The sequence below is a fragment of the Protopterus annectens genome, chromosome 9.part0 (genome assembly GCF_019279795.1).
Source record: "Protopterus annectens isolate FY-2018-M chromosome 9.part0, PAN1.0, whole genome shotgun sequence".
Lineage (NCBI taxonomy): Eukaryota > Metazoa > Chordata > Ceratodontiformes > Protopteridae > Protopterus > Protopterus annectens.
In genome coordinates, this window is record NC_056743.1 from 1,004,268,625 (window position 1) to 1,004,281,006 (window position 12,382).

Here is a 12,382-nt window from a genome sequence, read left to right on the forward strand (position 1 = left end):
CCAAGGTCGTAATTTTTCAGGATGACATGACCCTGCTACCACAGGACATGTTAATGTTCCATTTTATGATTTTTTTTGCTATATATTTGACTTTATTTGAGGCTCATTTGGCTCTGTCTGATGAGATCCTCTTTTTGTACAGAGTATTTACTTTTAGTGTGCTCTACAGAAGCTGCTTTGTTTCCTTTTCCTGAACAACTGGCTTCATTAAGGGAAATCCCTGGTAGCAACCCTACCTTGGTTCCTCCCATGACTGCAGACTGTAAGTGCCACCATCTTCTGGAAGAAATGTTTTGTTTGTTACAGTACTGTGTGGGTTGCCTTTGTTAAGGATGGGTTGGACAGTCTTTATGGTCATTGATGTTTGCCCTCATAGAGGTCCTAGGAAGTTATAACATTGGCAGAGTAAATAAGGTCTCCGTCATGAGTGCAAACACAAACCCTTGTGTGCCTTTTGACCCTCATGGGTGGCCATTGAGTTTTATCAGTTCTTTTTACACACCTGAAGATGATGCTACATTGTTTTTTGTGGTAATATTGGCTGCATAATTCTTACTTTGCTACAGGTATTCTGTTTGTGTCAGACCTTTGAAGTTTAGCTCCAGAGTGGCAAATTGTTCCATCAGCCTCAAGATGGGTTCTTCCTTCCTGCAGCAGCAGCCATTTTGTTTTCTGATGAAGACTTGTAGGCTGGTTATTTGAGAAGTCACCTTTGCTCTTCTCTTTTTTGGGCACAGTGGGACCCCTGGGCTTGTAGTAAACCAAGTAAGTCTGTGGGCATTGTTTCTCACCCTTCACAACAGAGAAAGGCGTTGAAGGCAGTTTTGTTGCTCCTTTCACACAATACAGTTTTGTGGTATGTAAGCATTTCATACTGCTGTTTGATGAGAAGTGATGCATTTCTGACACTAGAGCAAAAGCCAAGACATCTCGCTTAATACATTTCTCATCATGAAGGGAGTGAATACCATGGCAGTTTTCTTTATTCATAATTCCTGTCCTGTATTGTGAGTTGAGGACAAGGAGCATCTTTGATCAGTGTCTTCCATAACTGAGGCACTCCAAGGAGCATCTGTTTCCCGCATAAAATACTATGCCCTCCTTTTCTTCCTGATGCAGTAGAACAAGGAGGAATTGATGAAGAACATGCTCTCTGTTCTTTACACCTTTTCTGTGGTTCAGAATTCCATAGTAGAATTCATAGAAGAAAGGCCAAAACTGTTTGCCACCCTGTAGAGGCCGAGAAAGGTTTGGTTTCAGGTCCTTGACATTAATGAACTTAACCCTCAGTGCAAATCAAGAAAGATCCTCTTGGTTGGGTGACACTCCTCTCCACCTTGGGGCATGACTGCTGTATTTAAGTTCTTTACTCTTTCTGTATCTTACAGTAGAAATCTCAGTGGTAAATGAAGGTGATAAAACATCTTGCACTTGTCAGACATATTCTGCTAAATGGTTTGTCCATCTCCACAGAGAACTGTGTTGTACTGCCCCATTTACTTTGCGAGTAATCTTGACCCATCTCAAATGCTTGTTTGGCTTGTGTTTATTAGTAGTCATTGTGATGTCCTGCATGTTTGCACATCACCACCTTGTTGAGTGTAGAATTTTGGCTGTACACTAGCTTATCATTTTTTTACATTTTTGCTTTCCTTTTAAGAACTGTTTTCCTTGGTATTTGAACTTTAATGAGTTTGTCCATTCTTTTATTTGAAATGGGTGGTACTGTGATTTGTCTCTTAAAAGGCAGATTAGTTTTCTTGATGTCCATCATTTCTGCATGTAGGAATGTAAGTTCTCTCAGCAGCGTAGTTATTTCTAGGAACTTGTTTGTTCTTTCACAGGGTTGGGTGTTTTATGAACCTCCTTCCCATTTTCAACTTGAGTCAGATCGTGTGGTAGAGAGAGCCTTTCATACATTGAATGTATACTGCAAGCTCAAGTATCGCCTGAAAACTGCATGTGAGTTCAGGAAAAAAAGTCTCCTTTTGCTTTGTGGTAGGGAGGGGCTTAAAGTGGTTAAGCAGACTGTGTCCCATTGATTAACTGCCTTATGGAAAAGGAGAACACAGTCAAATGCCTGTCGAAAAATGCTGCTGTCAGAGAACCATGTCAGTGGGAGTGTAGCTGTTTCTGGTGCCATTTTACAAGACTGTGACCATTGCAGCATTTATGCCACAGCTTCTTTATCATTGGTTCACACCTTTCCCAGGCAGTATTGTTTGGACCATGAGTTTGAGTTGTGATTCCTTTGTTTACCATAAATTTAGAACCCAAGATTCTGAGCCGTTGCCCTTTAGCCTTCTTCCTGGTCCAGTTTTCCAAAGTTGTTAAAGTTTTACTTCTTTGGTCTTCACGGCACTTACTCCCTGCAGGGGACCATCAAATTCAGGCATGGCAAGTATTTATTCAAATTGTCAATTTTTCTACGGGAATGCCATTCTGCAGCATCATCCTGTGCTCGGGCAGCCTTTCTGGCCATTTAGTGAAGGATTTTCCCTAAGTTATCTTTTTTATTTTTTCCTTTCAGTTAGCACAGGGAATGAGTGCACCCTTTTAACATAGCACATTGATGTTCAGGAGCAGTTTGTGTGTAGTGCCACCCAGCCAGTGCCATGAGGATAGGGAGAAAAAGCCCTGACATCAGCCCAAGCAGCCAGAGTTCACTTAGCAGCCCTGGCAATAGATGGCACTGGCAGAGGAGAATGGGAGTTCCCTTCCTTGTAGAAGAGAGTAGAGCAGAGTGGTCATAGCCATAGTCCCTTAGAGGAGGCATTTCCATTGCAGTGTGCATCCTGAGGGCAAGCTTACATCTCACCAAACCAGTCCCTGGGGAATAGAAATGTGCACTGTAACGGGGGGCATTGAAAGTCCCCGGAGGTAAGTTGATACCCCCACCCCCAGTTAAGGAGTTAGGGTTTTAGGCGAAATGGCTGTCATCACTGGGATGCCAGTGAAAACACAAACTCCCTAGTATGTAACTTTATCCCTACCCTTTTGGACAACTCATACCGTAGGAGCTCTTTGGACTCATCACCACTAGCGAATGAATGAGCTTGATTTTGATGGGAGTAAACTTGATCAGGTGGTGGGTGGAATCAACCACAAAATAAGTCCCTACTCAAGCATGGGAGCTAGAAAGAATTCTGAATTTTTCCATGTTGGTGTTAGTCCCATCAATTAATACTGTGGAGGGTGTTCATAATGATCAGCTGCTGATATGAATATGTACCTGTTGTTTACTGTGTTGCCTTGTAGTAGGATCTTGTTTTGAGAGGAGTCAGTAACTGCTGAGTGATAGGTGCTGGCACAGGGATGGCATGTGTGGGCCAGAGAGATCACACCTTCCTCAAATATGGGGCCTTGGAATTCTTAGAAGGGCTTTATGAGATGGCACTAAAAGGGAGTAACCCAAGTGTTCTCCCACCACAGAGGCCCTGTCATAGTTCAGCTGCTATGGTGACCAAGTAGCCACATAGTTTTTTATATATGTCTGTGTGTGTGTATGTATATAGGTTCATAGGTTCATACTAGGCTATCTGCCCTAGGGCATTTATAAGCCTACCAGAGTGTGTTTGGCTTTCGCCACCCATTTTAAATTAATTTTGCTATGCCCTTTTTCAAGGTTTAGTATACTGTGCCTCTGTCTAACAGTGACACAGAAGTGATACCTGGGGTAAACCTACGATCTCCCATCCACTCATCAAGATTCCTCTTGAAGAGAGTCAGTGAGGGACTCTGCCTAACCTGGACTGGGATTTTATTCCAGAGTGAAGGGAGCCTCTGGTTTATGAATCTGTCCCTCCAGCATGTCATATTTATTTCAGTGCTGAGGTTCAAGTCTCTCGAGTGTGTAGCTCGATGGGATTTGGATTTTCTGAGGTGCAGCATGTCCATTAATTCCAGGTTGGACATGGCTGTATATGTCAGGCACAGATCGCCTCTGAGCAGGCGGTATGCCACTGAGTAGAGCTGGAGTTTCTTTAACCGGGCAGCATATGGCATCTGTTTGAGCCCTTCCTCTTGGTGAGGTACTTTTAGGGTCTTTCTAGTTGCTGCATGTGTCTGGTAAGGTACATCCCAAAAGAGGCATTGTACTCAATTATGGGCCTGATGAGGGATGAGTAAAGAGGCACAATGACCTCCCCTGATCTAGATGTGAATCCCTTCATGATTAGGTGGGCTATATAAAATGTTCTTCTAACCACTTTGGCCACGTGGTAGTCAAATGAGAGATTGCTATCAACTTGGGTCCCCAGGTCCCTAATTACTTCTTCTGTACTTAATGGATTACCACCTATGTGGTAATTTGTGGGCACTTTGTTTTTGCCAAATGGGGTGACTATACACTTTTTGGTGTTTAGCTTGAGGCCATGGCTCTGGCACCAGTTGTCTGTTTCTATGGAGCCCTTTTGGAGGATGCTTGTGTCGGCTGGAGAGTCGATTATGGCGCCCAGTTTGCAGTCATCTGCGAACTTGGTCAGCCACAGTCCTTCCGTGTTGGCCTGTACCTCCGAGAAATATATACCGAACAAGAGCGGTCCCAGGACTGAGCCTTGTGGGACGCCACTTGTAACTGGTTTGGAGTCTGACATGGCTCCAGCAATTCTAACCATGTGGGTTCTGTCCTTGAGCCAGTTTGCAACCCATCTAGTGACATAGGGGTTTATGTTTAAGCTGGTGAGCTTATCTATAATGCCCGAGTGGGGTATTGTATCGAAGGCTTTTGCGAGGTCCAGGTAGGCTGTGTGGACCACCTTCCCCTCGTCAATAACCTTGGTGACTGTTTCAAAGAAATCAACTAGGTTTAAGAGGCAGGATCTGCCCTTAACAAAGCCGAACTGGGTAGGATCCAGTGTCTGTAGGTCCCCAATATCTTTATTTATGTGGTCCATGATGATCCTTTCCATAGCTTTGCAGACCAAGCTAGTCAGGCTTATGGGGCGATAGTTTCCAGGATCCATTGAGGCACCACCTTTGTGGAGAGGGACCACTGTTGCTTCCCCTCGTCAATGGCCTTGGTGACTGTTTCAAAGTAATCGACTAGGTTTAAGAGGCAGGATCTGCCCTTAACAAAGCCGAACTGGGTAGGATCCAGTGTCTGTAGGTCCCCAATATCTTTATTTATGAGGTCCATGATGATCCTTTCCATAGCTTTGCAGACCAAGCTAGTCAGGCTTATGGGGCAATAGTTTCCAGGATCCATTGAGGCACCACCTTTGTGAAGAGGGACCACTGTTGCTGTACGCCACTCTTTGGGTACATATCCTGTAGTAAGGTTGAGATTGAACAGTAGTTTTATGTTTGGGTTTAGCTCTACTTGGAGTTCATGTAGGACGCAGCCCGGGACACTGTCTGGTCCCATTGATGCTGTGTTTTTTGCTTTGGAGAGGGCAGCTCTTACCTGAGCATCTGAGATGTCAGGGGGGCAGCACTCTGCTGGGATAGATATTTGCCCTTTTGGTGGGGGGGGGGGGTTTGCGCTGAACCTGTCAGCTAGGATGTTGGCAATGTTTGGCAATGTCTGTGGGTTCGGTGCATTTTTTGTCATTTTGGACTAATTCTGAGCATATCTGGGAATTCCCACCCAGGTTCCTAACATAACTAAAGAAAGCCTTGTGATTATCCTTAGTGTCCTGTGCAATTTTTCTCTCTAAGCTGGTCTTAGACGATTTTATGAGTGCCCATAGTTTTTTGCTAATACTGGTTAGAGATGCCTTCCCTTTTTGGGATTTTGCTCTATCATGTAGTAGCTTCCTCCTTCTATTGTATAGTTTGTTTATGGCTGGGGTCCACCAGACACGACGTCTGCCTTTGGAGGATTGGGTCTTGGTTTTATTTGGGAATGCATGATCCATGCATTCCTGAAGGTGATCATAGAATGCGTTTATAAAGGATTTTGCGGTCTGGGCCGTATTTTCCACAGGCCTGGGGGCTTTGAAAGATTCCACCTCGGTTTTGAGGAGTGTGAAATTTGCTTTAGAGAAGTTTTTCACTGTGGTTTTCTGGGCAGAGGGTGGGGACGAGATGTGAATATCCAGTGAGATTAGTTTATGGTCTGATCTTACCAGTGAGGGATACACTTCTGGTCTGGAGCATAGAGTCCCCATGTTGGTGATGATCAGGTCCAGTATGTTTTCCCCTCTTGTGGGAGTGGTAACAAATTGTTCCATAGCATTTGAGTTTATAAATTCTAGGAACCTTTGGGCTAGGGTGTTGGAGCTAGAGTAGTGCTCCCAGTCTATGTTTGGGTAGTTGAAGTCGCCCAATATAATGCTGTTTGGAGAGACCTTCATATTTTCCAGTGTTCTCAGGAAGGCCGAGTGGGGTTCCTGGGTTTGGGAGGGTGGTCTGTAGCAGGCTATAAACTGGAAGGCAGTTTTATCCACTGTTAGTTGCACATGGATAGTCTCTGATGCTTCCTGCTGTGCCACCAACCTAGAGGTGTGGGTATCTTTGACGAATATTGATACTCCCCCTCTTTTTGTGGTTCGGTCCAAGTTTTGGGGCCGAAAAGCATGGTATGAGGTATAACCTGGTAGTGCTGGGGTGCTCTCGGGAGCCTTGAACCAGGTTTCTGTTACTGCACAGATATCGATGTTTTCTATGCTAAGGAGAGTTTCGAGTGCGTGCATCTTGAGGTTTAGACTTCTGGCGTTGAGTAGCATTACTCTTAGTTTCTTATCCCTTGTGAATACCTATGGAGGTGGGTTTGTCTTTTGAGCCTTGCCTAAAAAAGGCACTATGGGGGTAGCAAGAGCCTTTGCCAATATCCTAAAGCCCAGGGGTGACAGGTGCAAGCCGTCCCTAGCGAAGATATATATATATATATATATATATATATATATATATATATTTGTGTGCTAACCAGTTTCCATACAAACATTGTATGTTTGTTTTGTTAACAAAACATATCATGGCCATGTCATGAATGCATTTACCCAAATAACCTTAACGTTAAAAATGAATAATTACCAGGTAGCATATTCTTTTATCTTCTTCTTAAAAAAGAACTTAATTCTGCCAGTGTTTGGTACCATGGTTTGCTTTATGCTGTTGTGCTACTCTAATAAAAGCCTTTGATGAACCCTGATTGCCATGGCTCCAGCCCTGTTAAGTGTGTGTTTATTCTGATGGCCTAGATCATTTAGTCATGAAAATGATGAAAATGTTCTGTTAACAGCACAGAATTGAGTTGCTTTGCATTGATTGATATTCCATTTTTAAGTTGACTTAAGTATTTAAATCTGCAGTTATCAGCTTTAGCAAATACTATAAAGTATTGGAACAGAATCATGAACAGGTATCTAGCCATATACTGCTGAGGTAGAAAACTATTAAAATGGGGTCATTGTTCTGTCTAAACCATCTCATCTCCTGAAATAAAGGAACAACCGTCTGGTAAAAGAAGTGCAGTGCCAAAACAGAGGCGTACACAGAAAATGGGTGATAGAGTTTCAAACACCAGGAAGAAGATCAAGAAGGATGAAGTGATAAAGTCTACAGATGTCATCATGAAACAGTTAAAACAGGTACTAAAGTGGTTGTTTGATTTAATTTGTTATTTTTTAGCTGTTGAATTTTGACTTTTGCATGCTATTTCTGATGATGGGGCAGTAATTTCTTCACTAAATGCAAGAGATGATCCTCCATAAACATCAGCATGGTGGTGGGTGATGAGAATCTTTGCTACTTGCCCCAACAGGGATTGACTTCTGTACTTTCAAAATAATTAGAAATTATAGCTTCCGTTGTATTTGGTCTGCCTGGTACAGTAACTAGAAGTTAAAGATCCCTAATCCCATTCTTGGGCAAAAAAAAGTCTCAAAACTTCATTTCCATCTATCCCATGAGATTATTAAATCTAATGATGTATGCTGCCTTCCTGGTCAAATTCATCTGTTTGTGGGATGGGGGGGGGTCGTCTTAGAGCACCACTACCACAGCCCAGTCTGGAAGCCTATGTTTGGGGTTGGAAGTAAAGCATTTGTTTAGTTATTTAATCATAAGCCGACAGCAGTTGGGATAACTTATAGTTCAGTTTTGTAACTTCTTTCCCTGAACTGTAGCACCTCATATTTATAAGGAATTGAAAGGCAAGAAGCATATCCCTCGATTATATATTCCCACCTCGTTTACTTCCCACCCAACCCTCTTAAATTTGAAAGAGGAAATGTGAAAGGAGAGCTGTCCTGTTCCCAGTAGTTCAGTTTCACTTTTCAGACACCCATTAGTTTGGCTGTTGCGTTTAAGACAGTAGGGGAAGCCAACTTCTTCATTACATTAGCAATGTCTACCCCTTTCCTAGGTTGTCTGCTTCTTCATTCTTTTCAGTTAGCTTAGTGAAGTTGAGACGGAAGGGAAAGCAGCAGAACAGTACAGATTAATATTAATATCAGTGTAAATAAACGTGATGCTTTACATTTCTTGAAAAGAAGAGGAGGAAATGTTGCTGGAAGATAAATGTCAGTTTTGGGTTTTTTTTTTTTTTCCAGAAAATGTGCTATATTTTATATTCTCTTCTCCTGTGTAGATGCTGGCAGTTGTTTTGGGTATTTTAGTTTGGCACAGTTGTCATTCACTTATATCTTGTGTTCTCTGCGTACTAGTTAGTGGGTTGTCCTTGGCTAATTCAGCAACGATCAGTCCCACTTCTGAGGACGGGTCCATATGCAACTGACACTGCTTTTATATATTTCAAGCTGGATATTTGCAGTGTTTTTGACTGGCACTGATGGAAGACATTTTCCCCTACTTTGCAGGAGCTTGCTCTTCTTCCCTTGATGGAACCATCTATTGCAGCAAATTTTGAACTATTTTTACCATTTGGAAGCAGCTCTGTTAATGGGAAGAACCAACTGAAAGGCTGTTTTGGAAATGCAGTTCTTGATAGCATGCCTGACTACTACACTCAGCTGCTCACCAAGGTAAGCATAACACAAAAGATGTTTTAAGCAGAAACAGATGTTATTTGGTCAAGACAAGAATTTTGACAGCAGCAAAGGACCACTTTTACCCTTCTACTCTCATTTCCTTTCTGATAAGCCGTAAATCCTACTTAAAAATGCATTTCTTTTTTGTCCCTTATTTGCATTCCCTTATGTCTTGCCATTGTAATTTTTTTTCAAAACAATTTTATTGATTTTAATACATTCAAAATTGTAAACAATCGCATAAAATCATAGTAAAAACTGTATTCCCATTGTATTTTTGAATTTCATCGTTGATTTTTACTCTTCTGTTACTAGAGGTTGCTTCCAGTCGTCAGCCTTTTCTTTGAAAAAAAATACTTGCAATTGTGAGCATTTTACTCTGTATCTTAAGTGTCTTTCCTCTTGTTCTCATATCTTTTTTTCTAACGACTATGCTCACTTGAACTTTATGGACCTAATTGTAGTAAATTTTTCATGCCACCCTCTGCCTTTTTATTTTGTAATTCAGGTTATATTAGTGTTGTGAACATTTGTTTTGATATACACGTGCACACCTTTCTTAGTTGTCATAAGGAAGTAAGTATTGGGACATTTGGACAAAAAGGTGAGAATATCCTTTTCTTTAGTGATTTTAACGTAGGGGAAAGTATGGAAGAGGGCTTTCAAGGAAGTATAGTTCCAGAAAAACTATGGTTATAAGCAAAAGGACCCAAGTCAAAATTTTGAAAAATAAACAGTAAGTTGTCATCAGGTAATCTGTTCCACTTTTGAGGATGGGTCCATGTACAAGTGACACTCACTGCTTTTATTTATTTCCAGCTAGATATTTTCATTGTCTTTTATGAGCACTGTTGGAAGACATTTCCCCTACTCTTTGCAGGAGCTTGCCGTTTCCCTGATGGAACGATCTGTTGCAGCAAATTTTGAACTGTTTTCATCATTTGGTGTTCATATATAATGCAGTTTTATGGTATTCAGCCTGGCCGGTATGGTTTAAGTTATCCTTTCATGTGTTGTCATTATAATTTAATGATAAAGTAATCTTTGTAGTCCTGCAAGAACACACAGAGGAAGATCCTGTTCCAGGTTGTGTACTTTTTTAAGATTAACAAAATGATTACACTAAAACAAGTTCTTAAAGATAGGATGTTATGCTTAAGGTAGAACAATTAATTTTGTCCTGCCATTAATAAACTAATTTTTATTTGTTTGTGTATTTAATTAATATATGTTAATTGAGAATTTGTTTTTATTGGCTGTGTTTTATTGAATGATTGCTATTCGACTGGTATTTAAGTGACCCAATGAGTTTGCTTTTTAGCTTGCACTGAAGAAGGGTTGTTGTACCTGAAAGTTTTGCTATACCAATAAATGTTTTAGTTGTATCGGTTTGTTCTTTGCTGCTTTTTAAGATTGCTCATTTGGAATCCGAAATATTCACAGTGGTTTCTGAGCATTACATTATCTCATGCACCACCAGGCTTTTTCATTCTGTGCATTAGCAAAATGAATTAAAAATGTGAATTTCATATCCTGAATAGAAAGCATATTAAGAGCCAGCTTAATGAGAACTATGACTCCATTATTGTTTGCATATCTTGTTCCACTGCTAAAATCGCAAGAATTCATCATGTAACTTGAGTAGCTATAAATGTCATATTCCTTATTTAGGTTACAGTAATCAGCTGGAAGTTGGACATTTATATTTGTAAGTCAGAGCCTCGAGCGTACACATAAGCAGTTGCAGGTTCCATTCTAGTTTCCTTTTTCAGTAACTTTTTTGACTTTCAGCTAAAAAAAAAAAAAATTGATCTGAAGTAGTTTACTTAATTTGATCTTCAACCTTTGGGCTTTGGATGCAGCATGGATCTGATACTGCCGCATAGCTAGCATCTTTGATCCGAGCTCTCAGCTCCTCCCCTTTAACCATAATGCCCCTGTCTCCTTCCTCCATTCTAATCTCGTTTGCAGCTCTGCAGCTGATGCAGCCAGTAGTGTGGTCCGAGCTCTTGGCAGCGTAGTGAGTGTTTTTTGGGCTAATAGTCACGTAAGTGATTTAAAGTTTTTTTTTTCTAGTTTCTTTACTATCCTCCCAGTCGCGACTTCGTTGGTTAAAAAAAAAATTCCCTTTTTCTCCTTTTTCTTCTATCTAATGTGTGTGTGTTAGGCCTTATCTAGCGGATAATAATATCTGAAGCCCCTAAATCTGGCTTTAAGTATTGCTCTAGGTGTGGCCATAAACTGTCCCCAGCAGATGGCCACACTGTGTGTAGTTTGCCTGGGGTATCGCACCTTGATACCTCCTATTCTATCTGTGCTGGGTTTAATCCCAGAGCACTTCAGGACAGGAGGAACAAGCTAATTCTGCCGGGCCTTTTGCCTGTGTTGGGAATGGCTGTTCCCACCCCTGCCACTGGATCTTCAGCAGCAGCAGTATCTTCCCCATCCCAGGCCTCGGGGACTAAAACTCCTGCCAAGAGGCCTAGGGAATTGACGAAGTCCAAGAAGGATAGGCCCCGCAAGCGATCTCCCGACCGCTCCGTCCTGGCTGGTCCAGTTTTAGAAGCAGGTGTATGCTGACATCTGGGTGCTGAACTGTATGGCACACCTAACTCGATTGCAGCATGACCTAGTCAAGGAAGTCGCTGGATTGATCCCAGAGTCCGTATCGGTGGAGTACAAGAAGACGTTCTCCACCCGAATGGCCACTCTAAAAGCCATTTCTAACATGTCCCTTCTCTCTCATGCCACGGAGGGAGCTGCTAGAGCTGCCGGTTCAGAAATCGCCATCAGGCATCATTCCTGGCTCCGTCTGTGTCAGTTCTCTGACCCCTTTAAGGAGTCATTTACCAATGCCCCTTATGAAGGTTCTTCTCTCTTTAGGAAGTCAGTGAAAGAGACACTTGTCCAGAGTGAGAGAGACTGGAAGAATCTGTCTGGTGTTAGGATTCGCTTCTCCCACACCCCAAATATCTTTTTCCAGGAATCAGCGAGGGATGAAGATGATGTAGTTCTGAAAGTCTCCGGCGTTTTCCCAGGACACTCAGGACAACTTATCCCCCAGAGGCAGAGGGGGTTACGATAGGCACCAGCCCAGAAGCAGAGGGGGATCCAAGAAATACTGGGTCTCGCGAACCTTTCTCTGACAGACCCGGGCAGCAGCACTGAAGGATTGCCTGACTGCTCCTCTCTGGAGGCAGTCGGGGGTTGTCTTTCGCTGCACCCAGCGGCATGGGAGTCCATTACAAACAACCGCTGGGTACTGCAGATTATATCCAAAGGCTATTCAGTTCCCATTAACCACCTCATCCTCCCAGATGTTCCACCCGCTCAATGGGAGGCAGCAGCCTTTCAACTAGACAAGCTGCTAAGCAAATGAGTCATCCAAAGGGTCCCTGCAGACCAGTCCGGATTGGGTTTTTATTCCAGGTTCTTTTTAGTGCCAAAGA

At 42.3% G+C, this 12,382-nt stretch overlaps 1 protein-coding gene across 1 annotated transcript in view; it reads left to right on the forward strand.

The window, feature by feature from the left end:
* KMT2D (lysine methyltransferase 2D) overlaps positions 1–12,382 on the forward strand; it is a 3,358,270-nt gene that overhangs the window by 2,897,926 nt on the left and 447,962 nt on the right. The window contains exons 39-40 of the mRNA XM_044082193.1: positions 7,389–7,532; positions 8,763–8,927. Of these exons, the coding sequence (XP_043938128.1) occupies positions 7,389–7,532; positions 8,763–8,927 (309 nt within the window). The remainder of the gene's footprint in view (positions 1–7,388; positions 7,533–8,762; positions 8,928–12,382) is intronic.